The sequence below is a fragment of the Pipra filicauda genome, unplaced genomic scaffold, assembly GCF_003945595.2.
Source record: "Pipra filicauda isolate LSUMZ 115617 unplaced genomic scaffold, ASM394559v2 scaffold360_size730234_pilon, whole genome shotgun sequence".
In the NCBI taxonomy this organism is placed as follows: domain Eukaryota; kingdom Metazoa; phylum Chordata; class Aves; order Passeriformes; family Pipridae; genus Pipra; species Pipra filicauda.
In genome coordinates this window covers 348,458-373,823 of record NW_024104488.1, presented here as the reverse complement: position 1 = coordinate 373,823, position 25,366 = coordinate 348,458, and the positions used below count along the sequence as shown (strand labels likewise).

The following is a 25,366-nucleotide window of genomic DNA, read 5'->3' as shown; positions in this document are numbered from 1 at the left end:
GACAAGGTCAGCCCGTTCTGATTTCTGTTGCCAACAGTGTGTCAGCAACCGCACGGCCAGGATGAGTTGGATTTTCTGTTTAAAGACAGCAACTGCTGGTAACTCCTGTAAAGTACCTTGGAAGTGTACTCCTGTAAAGTAGCTTTTGGAAATGGCAACACAATTCAGTCACGAGGCACCTTCCCATTATGGGACATACAGCTACCAATGGTGGCACCTTCAAACCAGTGGGAAAAATGACCAGAACAACTCAAAAGAAAGATGGAGAATGTTACTGAAAGCATTGATGGACGATGAGAAAAGCAGCCAGAACATGCAAAAGCTGGATTTTCTGACAGGAAAAAAAAAATCACAGTATCCACAGAAGCTGCTCCATGGAATCCACAGAGCCGAGGGAGAACACTGGGAATGGGCAGAGCACGAGTCTCACACTGGGCAGGGAAACTGTTCACACGGGCAAAGTCGCTGCTTTGTGGCTCCTCATTTTTCCAGTAGAAGCAAAAGTAGGAAATTAGTAGGAGAGTGTCCCAGATTTCCTTCCCACCACTCTTTTTTTTCCATACAAATCTCTCTCTTTCTTCAGAGAATAAACCAGTGAACGTATGAAAAAATCTCTCTGGATTCAGTTCTGCTCAACAAAGCTTTTTGAACAGAGCTCGCTCCCGGCTCTTCCAAAAAGAATCTGCCCACAAGGCTCCATAAATCTGTCCTACTCTCACTTTCCTAGGTTCCCAAAAACCCTGAACAATAAAGAGGGAAGCTCTCCCTGTAGTCTCAGGCAAGATTTGTACTCACCCATTGCACAGGACTGGGATTAGGAGCTCAACTGCTCTGAGTTTCTGTTCGAAGGTGCAGCAGAAACGCAACAGTCCCGTCAACTTGACAGCAAATGAGAAGTGCCAGAGGTTTGTCAGGTGGCAAACACACTGCCCCTGGTAGTGCCAAGTGCCAGGGCAGGGGTGGGGGAGGTGGAACAGACGGCAAGGTGCAGCTGCAGGCTGGGATCAAGGTACCACGTGTCACTGCTGTGCTCCACCAAGAGCATCTCGGGTGCCAAAGGCGTGCGTTCAACACATCAGCCTGGGTTTCAGGTGGTTCTTAGGCTGTTCAAAGGCAGGCTCTTGGTCCAACCAGTTAGAGAAGCAAACACGAGGGCTGGACTCTGCTCTGAATTTTAAAATTCAAGGGATATCTTGACTCAGTGTCTGGGTTCCTCTAAATCTCACTGACTGATGTCCTGTCAGCCTGACAAACAACAAGGCCCAGACTTTACAGCCTCTGACTAATGCTAATTTCATCAAAGCATTTGGGTAAATCTGCTGGTGCAGCTTAAGGCTCAAATGTGGCATTTTGTGCCTTCAATCACCTGCTGACACAGTCCTTGCATTCATTTACAGCTCTGGAACCTACCAGAAAAAGTTCAATATTCCAATGAGTTTTTGTTTGCTTGTTTTGGTTGCTTGGGTTTATTTTTTAATTCTTTTTTAAACTTTATAGCTAGATTTTGCAATCAGCCTTCTACACAAGTTTGCATTCAAACTAGAATTGATTTCCTAATTTTTAACACCTAAAGACATCAGAAGAAATATATTTCAGTATTTTGGAGGAGAATTAATCACTCCTGCTCACAGTCTCATAGATAATTCGGCCCTATTAAGTTCAGTTTCTGCATCTCTAGTGGATGTTCTTCAAAAGATTTAGGATTATAAATACAGCACAGGTACTTCAGCACCATCACAAGACAAATGACTGAAGAGATGAATGGTTCTTCTGGCAATATCAGTTTCTGAACCATTACTGCAACATCCCAGTGCACATGGAAGGGACTTCCCACTTCCAGGCCCAGATCCTTCCAGCTCTCCCCAGGTACTCACAGACAGGCAACCATTTGTCCATTCTTAAAGAAAGTTCTTGTGAGAACAGACTAGAACAGGAAAACCTGAACCCAATCTAACCCAAACCCTTGACTCACATCCCCCTCAGGATGCCAATGTAACTGGAAAAATGCAGCTCCTAAGGAAGCTCCCAGACCCAGAGCAGGTGTGACTGTTCCTCTCACTTCTGTATGAATGCCATCATGTTTGCATTAGAAACCACTCATTTTAACAACACTTCCCTATCCATCAGTGAACAGAAATGACCATTCTTTTTAATCTTTCATTTCTAGAGTCTTGCTCAGATGTACAGATAGAAGGAAATTCATTATTGGTCATCACATAAAGCCACAAATGTTTGTGTTGTTGTTTTTTTATTTCCTCTTACAATCCCCAACACAGCTCCCAAACTCGGCAGGCAATTTTCTCAATATTGGTTTTTAAACAACCTGGGAGAAGAGAACACGAGGCTATTAACCTGGAGTTGCTTTGGCTTTAACAGTGACCCTCTGCTTTCCCAATGTCCTCTCAGCTGGCACCTGCTCCTGGCAGGATGGTGCTGGGCCACTGGCCACAGAGAGCACCCCAGAGCAGTGCTGGGAGCCTGGAGGCAGCTTGTCCCCTTCCCTCTGGACAGCACACCCTGTTTAGCACAGGACAGGGCACCCACCCCTTGTTTAATTTGCTACTGTTGAATTTTAAGCACATGTAAACCTGTGAGTAGGTTGGCAGAATTATTATGGAACTTTTTCCTGCACGATGATCAGCTCCCAAACAGAAGGGACTGAGGCTGTTGTCTCACAGAGCCTTGGTGACATGGCTCCAGGAGCACAGCTGGAAGAAATGTTGTCCTTATAAAGTTTCTGCTGGGGCTGATGACAGGAGCCTGCTCAGTTTGTTCATCTCCACTGCTGCCCTTCCCTACATCCACATCACTTCATACATTATTCCTCCTCTTCGTCTGGAATAACAATCTGTTCACCTCCATCTGCCAGGATTCTTCCCTTTCTTCTGGTACATTTTTCCATGAGGTGCATGTTCCAAGGAGTATATGGAAAAAGGAGTACCAGCACAGCCTCAGGCCCCTGGATGCCTGTCCCTATCCTTTCCAAAATTAGCTTGGAAAGAGAAGAAGGGGCAGAGAAGTTCATCCCCTGCATAAACCCATTCACTGCAATGTCACCTGAGGTAGCTAAGAATGCTTATTTGATTGGATTCATGCCTACAAGCTAATCAAAGGAATACTTCAATTTCTCAGTGTTTTATCCTCATGAAGAATAACATTATTTTACAAGTTGAGAGTTTCTTTCTCATGTCAATCCAGAGTTATGGCTACAGCTGAGATTAGAAAAAGTTATAGTTAAAAGCCAGTAAAGTCTATCTTGTTCTTGTTTAATAAATCTAACCATTTCTTTAATGAGGAACAAAATTTGAATTATAATCAAACAGACCTCCAAAAAGGTGCTGAACAGTAAAACTCCTAATAATACAGACACATTGACTCCAGCTAAATGCTTGCTAATTAACATGGTCATTAACATGCTAGAAGGCCTTTCAGAATCAACACACTGAGCCCACAGGACAACTTGCTTTTTGGAAGGAAGAGAAAACAGCTGAAAGTTCTGACTGGCAACTCCTGTGTCTCCCTCCCAGCCCAGGAGGGACTGTGGCTGCCCTTGGACACGTCCACCACTAGGGGATTTAGCACAGGGCCCATTCACATTTGCAAGGACAAATTCCTACTGTTCTGACACCAAAGATCTTTGACTCCTCAGGCCTTCACCCCAAACACACAGGGCAGGATGATTTGGGCTTTTGAAGGAGCACTGAAAACCCTTCCCTTTTCTCCTGTTCATTCCCCTTCACGTCCCGCAGCCAAATGTGGCAAAGAAAGGCCGTGGTGGCACAGAGCAAATACCATGTTTTTCACAGGGTTCTTATTAGTTACAGGAATTTCCCGACGTGCTTTTTTGAACAGCAACTGTATAAAATAAATGCCCTTCTTGCTTTTATGGTTGCACATGCAAAAACCTTACAGTTCCTGTAACACACACCGTGGGAGACTCCAACTCCCACCTTTATTCCTCTCGTTTCCTTCACACAAGATGGTTCTTTGTACAAAGCTGCTTGGACATCAAATGACAGGAAGGCAATGAAGCAACTCGGGGCAAGTAAACACCAACGTCATTCCCTTGCACTGCAGTCTGAGAGTCAAGACAATCCCCCAGAGATCATAAAACAGCACAACCATGTGTTGGAGACCTGCTGTGGTGGCAGCTCCCTCCCTCCATTTCTGTCTCCCCTTCCATGCAATGGTTATAATCTAGTTTAAAGCATTACAGAACACAATTTTTTCTAAATAGAAATGAAAGATATTTTCATTAGATACCAAGGATGCTCAATAAAACCCGCAGTTCTAAATGATCAGCACACACAGGCTGGAGCACAGACCACTGAATTTTGCCCCAGAATACACAAAATTTGCTTGTCATCAAAATGATTATATATCATCATTTGTACATGTTGCAGTATAAAGGCAAACTGGGAGTTCTTGTTTTGAATAATACTCCCCTTTGTGTAATCCCAACTCGAGTGCCCACAGCTGGATTTTTCAATAGAATCATTAGACACACTCTCACTGACCTCTCCACCATCAAAAGGGCCTGAAAATAATTATCATCTCTTGGGAGAATGAAACCAGTGCAGTCACAGAATACTAACCAAGGAACAGCTGTTATTTTGTCCCATCCTGGAACACAATGCTCATTAACATTAGAGATAATTAGAAATAATTATTATGAAGTTTTTTTGGTTTCATCAGAACGCAGTAATAGCCTACACAAACAGGCAAGAGGGGATCCTTTTGCATCCTTGCACACTTTGCAGAGATCCTCATCCTGGCTTAGCTGTAACAAGGGTGAATTTAATTAAGACTGTTCATATGTAGATGCTTATAATTAAAAACATTTCTTTCCCTTTTGATTAAGCTTATTACAAACCCCTCTCTGATGAAGGGTGATGTACAATAATTAACAGGACACAAGATGCACTTGTATCAGTTGTGCTCACTGGGCACTTTCAAAATCTGTAGAAAAAACCCACAGACAGTCCAAAAGCAGAAATGAAGAGCAAAGAGATATGAAGCTGCTTGTGATAGAAGGAAAAGATCTTTGAGATTAAATCAGAACCATCTTTTCTGTATTCCCCACGCCACTGAATTAGGTCCCAGAATTTCTCAAGGCACTACAACTCCCATTACAAACCAGAACACATTTATAATCTCCCCCAGCAGCACCCAGAGTGACCCCAGAGCTGAGGAGTGTCAGTGGTACAGGTTGGGTTTGCAGCTGATGAAAGAGGAAAAGTAGCAAAGCACAAAGACTGAACTGCCCAGAGCCAGCGTGAGGGATTTACAACAAGGCAAACCCTGGGACTCAAAACAAAGGTTCAGGGACATATGTTCCATTCAGGGCAGCAGCTGAAAAAACCCTTTCACTGATCCCACTGGGGTGACATTGTTCTTCAGCTTTTTTTAGAACAGCAACAATCCAGCTTTTTATGTTTTAAGATGTAAAAAGAGATTTTTATCTTAAAAAAGAGACTCTTTGCAAAAGGCTTTAGCATATATATCACAAGAGCATTGGCAGATATATTTAAGTTTTCATCTCAAAACACACTCGTGCAGGAAGAACTGGTGTATTTAACTGTTTAACATACATTTTCAGTGCTCAGCACACATTAGTTTTAGAGAACATGAAGATTTTCTACATATGTGTGTCCTTAAGAGTTAGTTTGTAAAAAACCTCCTCGCTTACATTTTCCTCTTTTCAATGATCAGCATCAACTCTCTTAAACAGGAGTTAAAATACAGAATATAGAAGTCAGAGCCCACATCTTGTTTTCCACAGCAATGTGCTGAGGTAGGTACAAGATACCACATGTGTAAGCAGTAAAAGAGGAAAATACTGCACAAGATGGTTCTATAAATAAAATTTCAACCTCCTTGTTAAAGAAAGCAATACCCAGGGATTAAATATCCCTTCACACCACATGATAAGCACTATATGAAATTCCATCCCCTGCTGAGAGTTACAGAATCCCCAAATCCCAGAACCCAAATTAAAATGGAGTCTCACACAAACAGAACTATTCTCCCAGGTGATAACAGCTATTTACAGCTGATCCATGTATACCTGCAAGGCTGCAACCTGTTTGCCAAGTTTACTTTCCCTATTTCAACTTCCCATGGACAGTCCCACATTCATTTTGATTTTAAAGCATTTCCACTTAACCACTCATCCCTTCAGCACAACACAAAAGGTTAAGAAAACTTGAGGGCAGGTTTCAATATTCTTTCTTTATTCTATTTGAGTTTTAGTTGAATGGTTGAATTTACTCAGCCTGTGTGTGGATGGTGCTGCTGAACATGGAGCAGATTCGCTCAAATCAGGACCCTCAGACACACTATTAAAATAACTGCAAAAGCTACAGATGCCAATTGCAGCTGCTTTAATTTAATTGAAGCAGATCTTTCACGGGGGCTCAGGAATGCAAACAGCAGGTACAGCCATTCCAAGCTCCTGGACTGGGAGGGAGCTGGGAGAGGACAAGTCCACGGCACGTCCTGCTCGGTTTGTTCCCATTTTTTGAGTGAACCACCTGTGTGGGTTCCATCCAAACCCCGGCACTGCCACCACAAACAGGACGTGGCTGAGCTCTGAGCCCTGTGCAAACGTGACAGCTCAGGCAGGAGCTGCTGCACAGCATCAGACCCAGGGAATATTAACTCCTGCCGACTGGAATCCTTGAGAAACTGCTCAAATAAATAATAATAATAAGCAATTATTGTACCTTCAGGTTTTGATCAAGCATATATAAACCAACAAAAACGCAGCAGTATTTAGCCTCATCAATACCATATTGCTTAAAACTGCATTGCATATCCTACTATTAGTACTTCTGTATTTAAAGGACAGCTTACACTTTAATATGACAAAGCATTCAAACAAAATGGAAGAGAGACCCTTGACTCATCGTAGACAGAATTCCTGGCATCCTGCATTGCTTCTTGGATGCAAAGTGGGGGGTTTTCTCATTTTTTTTCACTGCTAAACACAGTTCACTCACTTTATTACGTTATATTTTTAACTACCCATATGCACAACCATCATCTAAACATTTCTAATATACAGATCATTCATCTGCCAAAAAAGGTAACACCCTAAAAATGGTTCGTGGAAAGAAACCTACCAAACAATAAACTGATCACTACTCCCACTTCTGGAATCCTCAACACAGATATCAGAGACGTGACGACAGATGAAGAAGGAAAAGGTACTCACAAATAACACCTTCTGCAAGCCATCCTTGGATGGGGGGTGGATTTGAGATTTATATTTTCTTTCACGCAACCTGAGGTAGAAAAGCTCTTTCTTAAGGGACAAAAAAAAAAAGGAAAAAAAAAAGAATCACATTGACAGCTTTTGCAGGTTCATTGAGGATCAGCCACGGCGGAACATCACGGAGAAGTAACTGGTGATGTAACCAGCATCAAACACTGCATCAGATAAACCCAAAGGCTCTACAGGGTTATATTTTGCAAAGCCAAAAGGTTTTTCCCAGAGAGGAGGTTTAGCAAGCACAAACCAGCCACGCTGTTCTCACATTCCTGGTGGGCTTGCTTTCTGCTTCCCGAAAAAGTCCCAAAGCTGTATTTATTATTCAACTTCATCACCGAGAAAAAACAATATGCTTTCTCATTTGATATTTAGCCTGAAATATCAAAGCACCAAATGTTGCATTTTCGAATGCACCATCTCTGCCTGCTCACTGTAGTACAGTCCAAACCAAGAAAAGGCCATTGGTCCTTTTATCTCCATGGAAACAGCAGCATCTGTGAAGACGAACGTATTCCCTCTTCCCTGCAAAGTCAATTTATAGTCACATACTATGACATAAACTGATAAGACAGCAAAGCTAATCAGCAGCTAGGAGAAGCAGGGACCCAAGCACGAGATTAGGCTCCTGCTTGTTGTGTACACAGCATTTCTCATGTGAAAATTGCAAAATTAATAACCAAACCAAGCTGTTCCTGTGAGCTGATCCAGGCTGGGGATTTGTGAACTTCCCAGTTTAGCTAACAAAGAGTGGCTGAAAATTTTATGGAATTAGCTTCTAGTTTAAATCTCCAGTTATATCCTATTAAATGAGGAGAGATTTGAACAAAATTGCTCTTTGCAAAAAATTTACTGAAGAACAATTACTTAAATATTACATTTTCCCTGCAAAAGAGCTGTCATCTTGAATAGCAACAGCAGAGTGAGGAGTTTCACAACTCCACAAGCTACTGCCTCCCCATTTCTCCCCTTTTTAGCACCATCAGTGGTGCAAATGCTTCAGCATCATCCTGCTTGTGCACTGACAGCCCCAGTCTCCTGGGAGATGACCACACAGACAGGCCAGATGAGTCACCTAAAAATGCTTTGATTTTATCCCTGTCCACAGCAGTTCTTTGTAAAAAAGAAAACAAACAAAAAAAATCGAGAAAAACAAACAACCAAACCCCACACAGTACGAGAATGTGCTGTTTTCCTCCCCTTCCCTGCATCCTGCCCCGCTCCGATGCTCCGCGCTCCGGCCGTTCCCAGCCAGCCAAGCTTCCTCCCTTCCTTCATGAATCAATATAATGACCATCTGCTCACATTATTAAGTTAAATATATACCAGAACACACTGATGAGGGCAGCTCATTTGCCATGGTCAAGTGATCAGTTCAGAGCTGTTCCATGGCCAGTTGTAACATTTCCAGGCTGGGGGAGAGCAGGTGGGCAGCCACGTGCTCCTCACACAGCAGCACCTCTGCAGCTCCCCCGGCAAAGGGAAGCAGGAACTGTCCAAGATGCTGCAAAACAGCAACAAAAAATGGGTGAGGAAGGAGTTGTGATGATGGTCTTTGGTCCAAACTGATTTGCAAATGAATTAGGGTGACCTAATTGTGGCCTTCCAGGACCTGAAGGTTGCCCAGAGAAGCTGTGGCTGCCCCATCCCTGGAAGTGTCCCAGGCCAGGTTGGACGGGGCTTGGAGCAACCTGGGCTGGTGGAAGGTGTCCCTGCCCATGGCAGGGGGTGGCACTGGATGGGCTTTAATGTCCCTTCCCACCCAAACCATTCCATCTAGCAGAGGTGCACTTTGGGTTACCCATTCAGCTTAACCATCCCCACAAAAGTCAAATTGATGAGAATTTGTAGAATTGTCACAGCAGCCACAGCCCAGAGTCACATGTTCATCACCTCCTCTGCCATGTGTCGGTGCTATGGCAGTGCAGTAGGAAACCACAACTGGGAAGGAGGCAAAGGCCCCACTATTCTCTGTTCCCCCACATAATTGGCCTGCAGTGCTTGGATGTGGCATCGACAGGTACTTCAGCAGGATTCATTTCAGAAAACCACATCTCAATGTACACTTGACGTGGTGCTGCCCCACACAGCAGAGGAGCCCCACAGAATCTGGCCTGATGTGGCAATTCCCAAGTATCTTGGTTGCTATAGGTCACAAAACCTTCACTGGGAGCTGTGACTCCAACTCACGTGGGCTCATGGCAGGGATCAGGCACCTGAGCAAAATGTCCCCATGCCACAATGAAGGCTGATTTGAAGCATCCACACCTTAAAACACAGATATGCAGCACTGTGAGGCATTGACATGATTACACGGTATCTGTTAACTTTGTAAGTTGATTTATCTTTTCCCCAAATTAAGAAAATTCAGAGAAATACAGATTTAGACAAGTGGGTTTTCTATTGAACAGCCTAAAGGTATCTTGCCTTCCAGAGAAGCTTTATTGTGATGTAAATTCTGCCTCATTTTTAGCAGATACCAAACACAGAGCACTGAAAAAGTACAATTTTCAAAGCTGCTTTTGTGTTCTGAACTTGCACATCACAGCCCAAGCCCTTCCACAACCATCAATACATCACACAAATTACAAATTCCTACTAAGAGAATTACACCATTCCATAAAAAGTCCCATAAAACAGCTTTCCAACCTACTGCAAGGTCAAGTAGCTCAATCACCACTGGTGTATGAGGAGGAGAATATACAGGCTTGTCAGCTTGGTCCCATTCTTTTGGTTTTAATTCCGGTTTCTGCAGGTGTCTGGCAGTGCAGGGCACAGGTTGAATGGAAAGTGAGGAATGAGTTACACAGGTATTCAGGAAGGTGCTCTGGCTGATAATCAGTCCAGATCCAGGAGGAGAGGATGACAGTCGTGAAGTTTTTACAGTGCATGGCACTGTTCCTGTGTTTGGTACAAGCTTTCAGTTTGGTTCTAGTTCTTGTTTTGATGTGTCCAGATAACTGAGAAAACAACTAGTTGGCTCTAAACTCATCTGAGCTCTCACACTTTTAGTCAAGATAACAGAGTAACTTGCATAATTTCTGTTAAACACTGGTTCAGCCAATGTAACTTTAGTTCCTCATCTCCCTCAGCTCTCCCCTGAAACAAAAGGAGTTGGGCTGATGAGTAAGTGTGGGATGAAGTCTGCCCACGTTTGTATCTCAGCAGAATGAATTCAAATGTTTTACAATTGATTGAATACTACAAAGGGAAAAGTTAGTGACTGCACAGGCTATTTAGCCTTTGCTTTTAACTTAGAGAAAGGCTTTCCTTTCCCAGACAAATGCAGTAAGTAGGGCAGAGCTGGGGGCACGGGGCTGAGTCCTCCCAGCACTACAAAGTCATCCCAGCAAGACACTTGTACAGTGTGTGACTTGATGGCACTGTGTGAAAAGATCCAGACAGAAAATGCCCAAGTCATTATCCTGACAAATCTGCAACCTGAAAGTATTAAATACAAAGACTCTGATCCCACTGCAGCACCTGGGAAGAACTCCCAAGGGCTTCAACAGGGACAGGCTGTCACAATAAATGTCCAGTTGTACCAAGTCCTCCCAACATTAATAACCTGCCACATCAATGACCTGCACAGCCAGAGGACTGTCAGTTCCCAACACCCACTCTTCTCTGCTCAGATTCCCATTCTGTGTATTACTGCAAGGAATAAACACATCACCTCGGGGATATCAAACACTCTGGTGTAGCAGAGCTTCTGTGGGATCAAACGTTCTGCAGAATAATAATTTGGGCATTTTATGTCCGGGTCTTTTCACAAAGTGGCATCAAGTGTCTTGCTGAGTTGACTTTGTAGTGCTGGGGACACACACATGACACAAAGCTGCCCACCTTGCTGTTTGTATCAGCAACTTGTCACCTGAGGGATCAGACACATTATTTTTATAGGAAAAGTATCCACTGCTGCCTAAAATCCCCCCCATATTCACTCTCCCACCCGAGACTGAACTATGCCTAGTGAAGGTGTCCCTGCCCATGGCAGGGGCTTGGAACTGGATGAGCTTTAAGGAACCTTCCAACCTAAACCATTCCATGACCCCATGTGTGAAAGCCTGTGTCTGTGGAGCTTCCATTCAGCTCCAGAGGGGCATTGCTGGGACCGGGATCCAACCCACATGTGAGGATGCCATGGATGAGACAGGCACCCATGGGAACAGCCCCACAGCCAAACCCAGCCCTGGGCATGGAGGCTGAGGGACCACACCATGGATCAGTGATGGAGGAGGAGGGGGAGTGAAGGACGGGGGGTGTCAGCCCCCAGCCCCTTCCAGCACCCCCATCCAACACTTACCCAGGCACGGGGCTCTGGGAGGGGATCCCGGGCAGCCCCTCCTTGGCACAGCCCCTCAGCCCCTGGGGGAGGCTGGGCCACCACAGCCATGGAGCTCTGGAGTGCTTATTTCACTGGGCACTTGTACTTTTAACACCCCAAATGTGTGCTCAAAGTGACAGTGGGAAACCCCTCGGCTGCCACAGAGATGCTGTGCTTGGGACACGAAGGGAAGGACACAGCTCCATGTTCTCCTTCCTGCAGGCACGTGTGCCCCTCCAGGAAACATCAACTGACTGATGCTGCAGGGCTAAAATATTAAAGCTCAAAACAAAAATAAACAGTTGTAAAAGAACTGCCAAAACCATCTTGGGTCAGAGTATTTTCATTTTCAATCACATTCTAAAATCCTTTTCATGAATGTAGTAGCTCTGTTTGAAGCCTCTGAATAATTTTTCCTACTATTTATTTTAGCAAGATGCCCCAAAGCTTTCACTGGAAGATGCTTCTAATTTTCAGCTTGGTTGTTACTGATGAGTTGATGCACATTTGAATTCCCTTTGCAATACTAATTTTATCCCCATATATTCTGAGCTTTATATAGATGCTGAATGCATTTATCTATTGTGTCTTACTTTCCATTTACCCTTAATATAATTAGAAGTAGTTATTAAATCTACTTCTTCACCAAAAGGAAGCCTCAGTTAAACATCATTTCAGTAGCTGCTGAATAAATTTTACTATATCTCATCATAAAAAACCCTCAAGTATTAAGCAATACTGGCAGCAGAGTAGAGTTGTGGAAAATCTGCATGTTATCACTCACGATAAATCTTTTTTCTACTTGTACCCTGATTTTACTATTGAAATTATCTTTTGTTTTCCACTAAACAATTTATGGCCCAAGTAATAAACTGCTTCCTTTTAAGCTGTACTTAAGAGCTCTACTAAAACAAGGCTCTAAATAACTATTTTTATCTCCTCCCACTATGCAAAACAACTGCTTTTAAAAGGAAGCCTTCAAAAATAAAATCTGTCCCACCCAAATTAAAATAATTTTGCAGCCTTCAGTCAGCCCTAACACAGACTTCAACTGAAAATGTTAAAATGCTTTGTATTAAATTGATCACCTTAACAAAATTCTCTTTTAAGACTTCATGTGACTGCAGACACGTTAGCAGCTCTCAAGACCTTTATTCTCTGGCCTCTTTTTGGAATCTCTGGTTTGGGCCACTTTTATCCTGTTCCTTTTTCACCCAAGCTATAAAAGTTTCTTGCACCACATCTGACTCTGGAAAAAGGATCATGTCTTTGAAGTAACCCAAATTCTCAGTTAATAAATTGGTGCATTTTAAGTATTAAAACCTCAAGTTCTTTAGGCCCTCAGTACGCCCACAAGGGATTACAAACATTTTATCTGTCACTCCATGCACTGTTTTTCCCTGCTTAGTTTATCCAAGGATTTTGTTTGTTTGCTCATAAAGCAAAGCAGAAGTCTGTGAATGTGCTCAGCCCCCTGATTTTCCCGGTGTGCAGACACACCTTTGGCCCATTTGCTCTGCAGTTGTGGGATTCCATCCCTTCACTGTGGATAACGCAGGTCAATGTCCCAGGCCAGGCTGGACGGGGCTTGGAGCACCCTGGAATAGTGGAAGGTGTCCCTGCCCATGGCAGGGGGGCAATGGATGAGCTTTAAGGTCCTTTCCAACCCAAAGCACTCTGGGCTCCTCTGAAGTGTGGGAGAACTGGTGTCCCACGGCGGGAGGGGAGTCGGGAATGTTGTCCCCTCAGATCTGACCCTGGCAGAGCAGAAACACCCAAGGCACAGAACTTACCAAGGTGAGAAGGCTTAACTTACTCATTGCATAAGCTCCAGTCTGGCACCTGGAATTCCAGCTCAAGGTGACACAGAAAAGTATCTGCTGAAGAGCAAGAGGAGTCACAGGAACTCCAAAATACTAATTAGCCAGAAAACATTCTGAAAAGGAGCAGTCAGCAGCCTCTGGGCTGCTTCTGCCCACTCCTAACAGACATAACCATGCTGGAACTACAAAGCAGAAGACGTATTAAAAACTACAGAAGCCTAAAACACCTCGATGACGACCTGTGCCACTGAAATAACTCTGTGTCTACCTGTTTGTCACCAGAACATTTCACTTTAGAAGTGGAATCTATAGAAATGCCATTACGGTGCTGTTTGCAACAGATCCAATCCATTTGAGAATTGGTTTCCAGGTTTTTATAAAACCCTGTGTTGGCACAAATTGGTGCTGAAGGGATTCAGACATGGATGTGTTGGGCTCAAATCTGTGACCAGGATTGCTTTTCTACCCAAATTAGAGATGTATGTACTGTGAGCACAAGGTACAACTCTCCTGAGTCTTCAGATGAGATATCCTAAGTCAGCTAATTCAGGTACCATCCCTATTTTAAATATGAATTATCCTCTTCTATCAGCTGAAGTGTTTTCAAATACGTACCATGAAACACAAATTCACCCCCAGGACCTCCCACTGCAGCACAGCCCTCCCAGTGATGCCCATTTCAGCCACTAAGTAGCACTGTGGTTTGGGTTCTTCAGCTGGTTTTGGTGTCTAAACTTTAACACATCTTTGAACATCATTACCCATTTAATTACCAGGAGCTCCATGGGCTCTGACAGAAACATCAAAACTTTACTGATTTTTAACAGCCAGGGAATACCCCATGGTAAGTATTTATGTGACAAATCAGTGATGAAAAATTATCCTGCAAAATTAAACCACTAAAAGGCCATTAAGGAGCATTTTGTACCATCCTGCAGATTTGATTACTCTCAGTACACAGAATGTGAGGTTAATGTTGGGTTTACTCAGTTTTATATGCAAAATTATTTGAACAGCCCAGAACTACTCCCGAGCCTTTGGGCCACAGAACAGAACTCAGAGAGCACAGGAGCTGGCTGAGAATTTCAGTGCTGAAGAAATTCAGGGAAGAATTAGAATGGCTTGGTGACATTTTTTTTAATTCAGATTATATAATCCCACAATTTCAGCCACATGGCACTAGTTCTCTTCTGCTTCCCCATCCACCTTTTTGTGTTATGTATGTATTTTTGAAACACATGGCAGGAACTGCACCAACTCAGGGTTTAACTGATTTTTCAGCAGGAACAAATTCTCTTCTAAAAATCAGACTTAAGACTCAACTTGATTGCCCATAATGAGAATTATTACCCCAAGTGAGAATTCTCAGGGCGAGAAGCAACTTGGAGACACAACAGACATTCCCAGTCCTTCCACAGCTGTGTCCCAGCTAAAATTATTGCTTTAAAACTGAAGCAAAGCATTTCTCGGGCAATTGCTGTAGAACTGCCAACGTCAAGATTTTACTTGGAATTAAATTTCTGATTTTGTCTTCTGTCTTCATCATTAAGAAAACATCAGAGCCTGCAAAATGCTGGAATAATTCTCTATAACCATGGAAATACCCAGACCCTTCACTGGACTTAACTGTTCTAAACAGTTTACAACTATACTTAAAAAATATACAGTATATTACAAAATATATTTGGTTTGTCCAATATATTTGATTCCCTGCCTATGGCAGGGGGTTGGAATGAGATGAGCTTTAAGGTCCAGACTAGTCTGTGCTTCTATGAATATGACAAGAATGAAGAACAAATATAGAAGAAAGTCTATAAAGCTGCAGGTTTGAGCATGACTGAGCAACAAAACAGTGAGGAAAAATCCAGGACTGAACTATTTCAGACCCATAAAATCTAAGCAGAATGTAATTAATTTCTGTTATCTTCTGGTCTCGAAGTAAAGCCATATCTGCCCCCAGAAGTTGTTTTACAAACATTAGCAAACTAATGGGCAGAGTAATCATTAATCATTTGAGAAGAGATAAGAGGGAGAAGTGCCTGTCTACAGCTCAGGATACCACAGATACTTCAGATGGTTTTATTCTTTAACATGTATTTCTGATCTAACCCAGAATTACAAAGTCATTTACCCAACAATTAACTCATCCAGGGCATCTTTGCAGAAAAGTATTCAACTGGGATACAAATAAATAAAGTTCTGAAGTGTTTCCTACATCCTTTGTGCATATTAATCATGCATTTTATTCCTAGCTTTAAACTCTGACTGCAGCTGCTGTTCAATGGATCTTATATAACACACTGACATTAACATTATTTATTTCCATTTCTCTACATAAAAAGAAGCTGGGATTTCATTACTATTTCTTAGCATTCTTTAACTGTGAAGGAATTTTCAATATATTGTCCTTAATTGTTTTAATAAAAAAACAGCTTAAGTATTTTAACGGAGGTCATTTAATTATTTTGGCAACAGGACCCATGGCAGATTCCACAATAAGGGTCTCAAACTCAATTTTAGTAACAAGACCAGTTAGACTATTTGCCCCAGAATTACTAGCTAGATGTTCAGCAGATCAATTATATTAATTAAACAGGCAAGACTGAAGACAACTGAAGTCAATAAATACGTCAATATGTTAATACAGACACCAATGCCACGTCTCTCCCCAGGGTAACCATAAACAAACCCTTGTTGGATATTCCATGGATGCACTGCTGGCTGGAGCAGAGTTATCACAGTTACAACAGCAAGCACAGAATTTAAATGCCCTACAAGCTTAGAGGAGAACCCGAGGAGCTGATAAGGAAATCCCAGCTGAGCTCCTGGGTCAGGGGTGGGATGAGCTCCTGGTGCTCGGGAGTGATCCGGGCCAGGCTCTGACACCTGGCTCCTGTGCCCCAAGGACACACTGTCCATGGCATGGCCAAGTCATGCATTGCATATTTTTGTTTTTAAATCGTATTTAGAACTCGGAGGAAGGTCAGCAAAGGGATGTTTTTAAACATTCAGCAGTTTTGAGAACGTGGAAGTGGCACCAGTTTGATGCTGTTTGCTGATGCTGGGTCAGCAACTCAGGAATTTCCAATAAGAACATTTCAGTGAAATGATCACAGAATCCCAGGGTGGTTTGGGTGGGAAGGGACCTTAAAGCTCAGCCAGTGCCACCCCCTGCCATGGGCAGGGACACCTTCCACCAGCCCAGGTCCAGCCTGGCCTTGGACACTTCCAGGGCTGGGGCAGCCACAGCTGCTCTGGGCAGTCATGGTCGATGGTGAAGAAACGGAGGAAGAGAACAGTTCACAGCAAGCCTGTACGTGAAATTATAACTTCCAGAAGGAGAGCAGTGGGATATCCAAAGGGGATTTCTGGGGAGAAAAGCCCTGTCAATCCATACACAGCTGGCACATGGAACCTGTGGCATGGGCAATAAAACCTGTACAGCAACTGCACCTGAGAAGCACCCACAATATTGTCTTCCTGTGTTATCTGCAGAAAAAGCAAGGGGGGACAGACATTTCAGAAGCTTCACAGCTGAATCTGCAGGATTACGGCAAATTTAAGACAGGAACTTTGTGACAGCTGGAAGTTTAAAACAACCCACATGTACAGCCCAAAACACTCAAAAGCACCAATATTCAGTGTATGTTCTTGCTCCCTGTGTTCTCCTGCAGCCAGAGTGCCTTGAGATGAGTCAACAGTACCACAAGAATCCAAACAACATGTGCCTCAGCACGTGCTGCTCAGGAGCTTCAAAACAAACCCACAGGCCTGGTTTGAAACATCAATCAAAACACCTTCCTCCAACAGGCAGCCCCACATCCCACAACACCCAACAAGCAGCACGTCCTCCTCTCCCTCCCCACTCAGCAATCGCTTTTCTGTTCCATAGGTACCTGCACTTTGCACAGCAGAGAACCCATTCAGTGCTTCTAAAGGCAGTGGGGAGACAACAAAAGCCAGTGCTTAATGCAGGAGCTCAAGCTGAAAGGCCATCAGGTCCCAGAAGTTTCTTTCCACAAGCATTTCACTAGTGCACACTAATATACTTTTTATTTATTTATTTAAATTCACTAACACCCTTTTGGCCCCAGATTGGGTCACATTACACAGAACTGCGAACAGTGGTAACTGCTTCAGTATTCTGATTTTTCCCACTTGGAGGAGGATTCCTTTTGCCACCTTTCTCGCTTTTCCACAGCTTTTATTCATTTTCATAATGCAAGTTATGATCTGGACAAAGCCACCAGCACTGCCTGAAACACGACTCATTTTTCCACCACAACTCTTCAGCTTATAATAAGCTTAGTTCTAAAACAAACATGTACATGAGTGTGCTGGTTCTCTGGAGCTTCTAATATCGAATCATTATGTAGGAAGACCTCCAAGATCAAGTCCAACTTTTCCTCAAGTACCCCCATGGCCACTAAACCATATCACAAAGTGCCACATGGACTCATTTTGAACATTCCAGGGATGGTGACTGCACCCCTGCCCTGGGCAGCCTGTCCAGTGCTTAACCACTCCTTCAGTGAAGAGATGTTTCCAAATATCCAACCTTAACTCCCACCGGTGCAACTCGAGGCCGTTTCCTCTTGTCCTGTCACTTGTTCCCTGGCACAAGAGATCGACCCCCATCTGGCCACAACCTCCTTTCAGGGAGCTGTAGAGAGCAGTAAATCTCCTTTTCTCCAGATTAAACAATCCCAGAATCTGCCTGACTCGACAGGCAGAGTATTTAGTTTAATGAATTGAGAGTAAATAAAAAATCAGGTCTCCGTCCTGTCAAGATCCTTCTGCAAAAGCCTGAACAAACCGAACCCTGGAGCGCACGCAGCTCAGAGCACGGAGAACAACTGACTCCAGTTTGCACACACAAGAGTCTTTGCTCACAAGGGCTACAGAATATGCACTTGTAGACACAAAAAAACCCTCGAGTACCACTTGCCAGCTCTTTTTGCTGGCAGCAGCGCCGGGGCCTTGGCCAGGTTCCTCAATGCAGCAGTGGTGTGGGGCCGGGGAAACAGCTGCTCGTGGCAGTGAACAGCAGCCTTTGGAACCCAGCCACCTTCTGAGCACGGAGAGCAGCCACACTGGGGACTCATGACCTTGGGAATACATGGCATTGGAGCTGGGCTCTGCCAGAAGAATCTTAAAAACCTCAACGCGTTGGTTTTTTTAAGACCTAATCTATTGCACCTCTTTCTTATTCACAGCTCTCTTTGGTTATAGATATTAAAAGCAGGTATTTAAGCAATTTAAATGACCTTTCAGACCAACACAAACAAATCAGACATGTCCTAGCAAGTGGCAGTTGTTAAATCCACAGAAATGGAACAGTTTCAGCAGACTTCCATGTTTCAAGTTGAAATCTGATAGACTGAGCAGTTCAACCAAGGGCAACATCTTTGAAAGTTTGCAGGTACAGGGTCAAGCTGTGGAACATTTTGTTATCACTATTTTATATGCAAGAAATGGCTTGAAACAATTGCAGAAATTCTGATACTACCACTCAGAAGCAACCCTGGATGTTTATCCCATTGCAATTCTCTTCCACAAACAGCAGCCACCAGCTTGTTTTTATCAGTACAAGTAACATAAGAGCAAGATGCTGCACTCCTTGTAGTTGCTGCTTAGCTAGACCAGATTAAAGAGTCATAAAATCACAGAATGGATTGGGTTGGAAAGGACATTAAAGATCACTTAGTTCAAACTCCCAGGGATGCCATCCACTAAATCAGCTTGCTTAAGGCCCTGTCCAACACTTCCAGATACCAAAAGAATGTCCAAAAAATTGTTTTTTTTCTCCCTGTTTTATTTTCATGACAGGTAAAATGTCAGTCACACTAAGCTACAGCAGTGAAGCCATATGTTCCCCTCTGTATTTCACTGTATTTCAAAGAAAGGTGCATTTACAGCACTAGTTTAACATTTCCAAAGCAAAGCTTTAGTGAGTCTCCAGGTAGGTGATGTGATGGAATCCTCTCCAGTGATTTTCACTTGCTGAGGATATTTCTGGCAGACATGTTAAAGGGAAGTGTTTATGCTGGTGTTTTAGCCTGGGGATTAAGGTGACTAGATGAATTCACACTTCGATGTGGCTCCCAGAGCAGTCTGGCAGAGAGGGAAGCAGCACTGCAATACAGTTTTCTTGGCACAGACACAACTACAGGAACCAGAGAGCAGGTTTCTCTTCAGTGCTGCCTGTGTTCACTGCAGCAAGAACGATAAACACCAACCCAAAACCCTGCAACCAAATGGTTCTTCAGTTTTCAAAGATACTGGGAGTTATGACTACACAGGCATGATTAATAGGGCATAATTAATAACACAATTAGACTATATTACTGTGATGTTTATTCAGCTCATCATGAAATTCAAAACAAGAACACTTTCAAAGCACTTTTTGGATATAATATGCAATTCTACAGGAGTAGAACCCATAGAAATATTATAATGAATTCTAACCACACGCTTCTTGAAGAGAAGTTTGTCTAAAGCAATTAGTCTCTTTCCCATGAAAATAGCTGAAAATGGAACAGCAGATTATGAAATCATTTATTGTCTATTTGTGCAACTACAGAACACCCCTGAGAGAAACCACCCCATGGGCACACACTGCAGGCTGAGGTTTTGAAAAGTCTCACACAAAATATCGGCGTCCAACGTTATTTAAGGAAAAAAAAAATCCACAACAAAACAAAAACCCCCAAGGACTTTAAAAAAACCCAACCCAACAGTCATGAAAACACAACATTCTTCAACTTCGTTTCTGCTTTCGGAATAGAGGTGACGACAGAACAGTGGCTCCTGAGGAGCTCCCAGGGGTGCTCCACCAGCACACTTGGCAAGGTCTGTGTGGTCCCAACACACACTGGCACAGACACCAACACACACTGGCACAGACACCAACACACACTGGCACAGACACCAACACACAGTGCCACAGACACCAACACACACTGACACAGACACCAACACACAGTGCTACAGACACCAACACACACTGGCACAGACACCAACACACAGTGCCACAGACACCAACACACACTGGCACAGACACCAAAACACTGCCACAGACACCAACACACACTGACACAGACACCAACACACACTGCCACAGACACCAACACACAGTGCCACAGACACCAACACACAGTGCCACAGACACCAACACACACTGGCACAGACACCAAAACACTGCCACAGACACCAACACACACTGCCACAGACACCAACACACAGTGCCACAGACACCAACACACACTGACACAGACACCAACACACAGTGCCACAGACACCAACACACAGTGCTACAGACACCAACACACACTGGCACAGACACCAACACACACTGACACAGACACCAACACACACTGGCACAGACACCAACACACAGTGCTACAGACACCAACACACAGTGCCACAGACACCAACACACACTGGCACAGACACCAAGACACACTGACACAGACACCAACACACACTGCCACAGACACCAACACACAGTGCCACAGACACCAACACACACTGACACAGACACCAACACACACTGACACAGACACCAACACACACTGACACAGACACCAAGACACACTGGCACAGACACCAACACACACTGACACAGACACCAACACACACTGGCACAGACACCAAGACACACTGACACAGACACCAACACACACTGGCACAGACACCAAGACACACTGACACAGACACCAACACACACTGGCACAGACACCAACACACACTGGCACAGACACCAACACACAGTGCCACAGACACCAACACAGTGCTACAGACACCAACACACACTGACACAGACACCAACACACACTGGCACAGACACCAACACACACTGCCACAGACACCAACACAGTGCTACAGACACCAACACACACTGACACAGACACCAACACACACTGACACAGACACCAACACACACTGACACAGACACCAAGACACACTGACACAGACACCAACACACACTGCCACAGACACCAACACACACTGACACAGACACCAACACACACTGGCACAGACACCAACAGAGAGGGGCACCAGAAGGAACTGGATGTGTCCAACCTGGAGGCAGGAGCAGCTTTCCAGTGGCTGGGGGAGATTCCTGAGGATGAGGAAGCTCCTCACTGCAGTGAGACAACTGTCCAGCTGGGACAGGGAATTCATGCCTGACCAAAAGGCACTTTTTCCCTCTGAGGACAGCTAAGCACTTGGACAGAGCCCTGGAGCAGTCATGGAATGTTCAGCCTCGGAGGTGTTCGAGATCTGACCGGACAGACCCTGAGCAGACCAGTCCAGTTGCAGGGTTGATCCTACTCTGAGCACGAGGCTGGAGCAGATGATCTCCAAGGTCACTCATTGAACACTTCTGCAATTCAATCACACCCCATCTATCTCCAGTTTCCAAGAACTTACAGTTCACTGAGTCTCCAACCACAGGAGCATCTTAGAAGTTAATAAGCCCAGGTAAATTTTTCCTCCATGACTGTGCCTTTTAAATCTGGATGAGCTCACTATCAACCACATTCTGTGCCACAACATTGCAAAGTATTTATCAATATTTCTATTTTCTTAACCAGTTTTTCATGGTAAGTTCAAATTTTCCTTCCTTACAGGAGTAGGATCATTGAAGGACTATTAATAAACATAATGGAAGGAACTTTACCAAGCAGATTATTGGGTTGCAACTTCCAGACATAATTGTCTTGGTGGGTTCTCAGTGCTCCCCTGGCCACACAGAACACCAGTGAGGACCAGGGCAAGATGCCACTGTCACTAGAAAAGGTACAGAACCAAAGTTGCAGTAGGTGAATCTGTTCTGTTTGCTGAATTGTGGAGGCTGTGGGATTTCAGCTGAATTCCAGAAAAACATGCCTATTAATACCCTACTAGTGCAGGGGGGTTTTGTTCTTTTAAAAATATATTCAAAGACGTTTCAAAGAATAGTTTTATTGTTAGGAAAAAAATGTTAATTGGCTTCCATTTAACTAAATAATAAATTAGGCATTTCCTGTGGCATTTGCTCCAGAAAAATACTAATTTTAGCCTAACTTAAAATGCAATCAAAAATTAAAATCTAGAACTAACTGCACATATGTCAGAACAGCACTAGTTTTCTGACAGTGCTAATATTAATCTGATGGATTATCCAGCTATTTCCTAGACATCTGACCCCTCAGCCTCACCAAAGAGCTACTTTATAATGATATTTCTTATTTATGCTCCATCTGATGCCCCCTAAAAACTGACAGGGAAAACAAAAAAAATTGAATTGCTCGTATTTAGGATTCTATTTCAGATAATAAAGTGGCACATTCCTCTGCCTCTGGGTGGGCCCAGACTGAGAGCTGACACAGTTCAGTGTGGGAATGTTCAACTCCAAGAACTCTTAATGTCTTCAAGATAGTCTAAATTTGTCAGTGCTGAAGAAGATCACAAAGATACAGTGGATTGCTTATATAGGACAAAACCAGCACTTCCTGAGGCTGCTGAGAGAAATCCATGGGCAGAACAAGGCCAGCAGCTCCTGAGGCAGCTCAGCAAGGGGAGAAGTCCTACAAAAAGCCCTGTTTAGTGTTTGAGCAGAGGGGCAGTGGCATGAGGGTCATGCCTTCAGAGGGAATGGCAAAAAATGAGAGAGGTTTTTCTTTTACCTCAGCACTGCTTGCCCTTCCTCTGAGGGGTCTGCATGAACCAGGACACAAACTTCAAACACAAAGTAAACGTGGCAAGAAAGTTTCACCAGCCAAGGCTAACGGGGTCAGCTTAGGAATGATAAATACCTTTAAATGTGAAAAACTGCTCAGCTCAGTTTGAAGTTTAATGGACATGGGCAACCAGGGTATTTTATTTTTTGAGCAAACAGCTGGATATCTGGACTCAACACCACACCAGTACCCTTTTGTTGCAGGCAAGAAAAGCTTTCTTGAATGTTTGCTGTACAGTCCAATGTCTCACTGCTCAAATCCTGGCTTAGTATTTGGGGTTAATGGTAGGACTTGATCTTAGAGGTCTTTTCCAGCCTTAATGACTCTGATTTTTCGTGCTCCAGCCAGACTACTTTAGTACCGTATTTCATGGGAAAAGTCTTTCTGGGGCTGGGACTAAATTTCCAACACGCTCTCCCCCAGTCCATCCATCCTGCCTAAGTCCCACCAGGCAGGGTGGGATCTGAGAGATCCAGCAGGTGAGCTGAATGCTGTGTGAAGCACGGGAAGAAGGGGCAACCTGGTCAGTTTGGGGAAGAAAGGCAAGAGGAGGAAGAGAGGCAGTGCCACCAAACCTGAGGCAGCTGTGAGCCTCCTGCCTGCTGGAGTTTGGGCGAAAACGCTTTTGGCAAATGAAGGAACTTTAAATGCCAAGAGTGAGTCATCCCTCGTAAGCAGAACACGACAGACTCGCCAGCAGCTCTGAGCTGAGCTCTACTTTCTCAATGTATGGGGAACTCTTTGTTACCAGTCTGTATGGCTTCTCTAGATGGTATAATTAGAAACAGGGATATAAGAGAGGTTTTTAAAAATAAAACAAGAAAGATGGCAAGTTATTAATGTAGCTGGTTCAGACTTTAGTCTTTAATTTAAACTGAGGGTTAGTGTGTGTTAAGTAATAAACCTTGGAACTCCCTAAAGTGCTGTTGCTATTCCATTCCAAAGAAGTGGAAAAACCAGAGGGCTGCCTTTTAATCCAGGGCAATGTGTGTTCCAGTAATGGTCATGTTGCAATAACATATATTCTAAGGTGCATTCAACAGGTGCTGAGTGAGCAGATCTGCACAAAAAATGCAAAATGAGTCAAAGTGAAAGTGGGCACAGCCCCAAGGCTGCCAGAGCTCCAGGAGGGTTTGGATGATCCTCTGGGGCACAGGGGGTGACTCCTGGGGATGGGCCTGTGCAGGGCTGAGGGTTGGACTGGATGATCCTTGTGGGTCCCTTCCAGCTCAGCACACTCTGGGATTCTGTGCACACCTGAATCACCTCGTTGCTATAACAACCCAAATTGCCTCAGAGGGAAAACTCAACCCCTGGTGGCTCCTCTTGAACTGGTTCTTGCCATGCTCTGTGTCAGGCAACATTAGGGGTATCACAGCCCAGGGACAGCCCAGGTTCCTCCTCTTGGGAGGCTCCATCTCAGTGTTAATTTTTCCCTTGGCAGGTGAAGGAATGCCCTCCTGCCTCGGGGAGGGCCAGATGGCCACGAAACACCGGCTACTCCCCCCCGAATACAAACATCAGCTGATAGAAACACGCCAGAGCATCCTTTCCTCTCCTCCCTGCACTGCCTCTCATCCAGGCTGCTCCCAAACGCAGTCCCAAGGAGGTTTGGTGCTGTGGAGCGTAGCCAGGTCTGACATGAGTCACCGCAGTGACTCAGTTCTCACTCGCTGCCTTACTCAGACACTGATACAATATGGCACAAGTCTGCCTGATCCGAGGGGTATTTATAGCTCCCTGAGTCACTGCCTAATGAAAGCTGCCTTTTGGAAATGAAACATTTGTTCTGAAGGCTGTGCATGGAACTGCAGCCCAGACACACACCAGAGGCACTACGAGCATCTCACTGATCACAGAGAACCCACACCACCACAGACGACTTATTCAGCACTTCTTATTAATCACATGGATCTTTCCTTCCCCAAGGCCATGTCCTTTGATGTGTATTTAGATGACTTCAGATAAAACTTAAGATTTTCACTATTTTCACCCACACAGAGACCCAGCTATTGCCTAGAAGTTTTATTAGGGGAACATAATCTATTAAACCAGACCTGCTGCAGGACCAACCTCTGTCCTGATTTCTTGGAGGCAGGAAAGGTACAAAACCAAATGAACAAAATGGGAATTTATAAACAGATACAAAAGAATGAGAGTAAGTTAGACAGGAACTCATCCTTCCTTCCCTGCTTTCTACTCTGAAATATCACAGCCC

General features: G+C 44.1%; 1 protein-coding gene across 8 annotated transcripts in view; it reads right to left on the bottom strand.

Annotated features, from left to right (window-relative positions):
• Positions 1-25,366, bottom strand: part of IQSEC1 (IQ motif and Sec7 domain ArfGEF 1) — a 336,618-nt gene that overhangs the window by 177,969 nt on the left and 133,283 nt on the right. For 2 of the 8 annotated variants that reach the window (XM_039384588.1, XM_039384589.1), the window contains exon 1: positions 7,217-7,695. The exons of the other annotated variants lie outside the window; for them this stretch is intronic. In XM_039384588.1, the coding sequence (XP_039240522.1) occupies positions 7,217-7,239 (23 nt within the window). In that variant the 5' untranslated portion in view covers positions 7,240-7,695. Of the gene's footprint in view, positions 1-7,216; positions 7,696-25,366 lie in introns of those variants that run through there. 8 annotated transcript variants of the gene reach the window in all.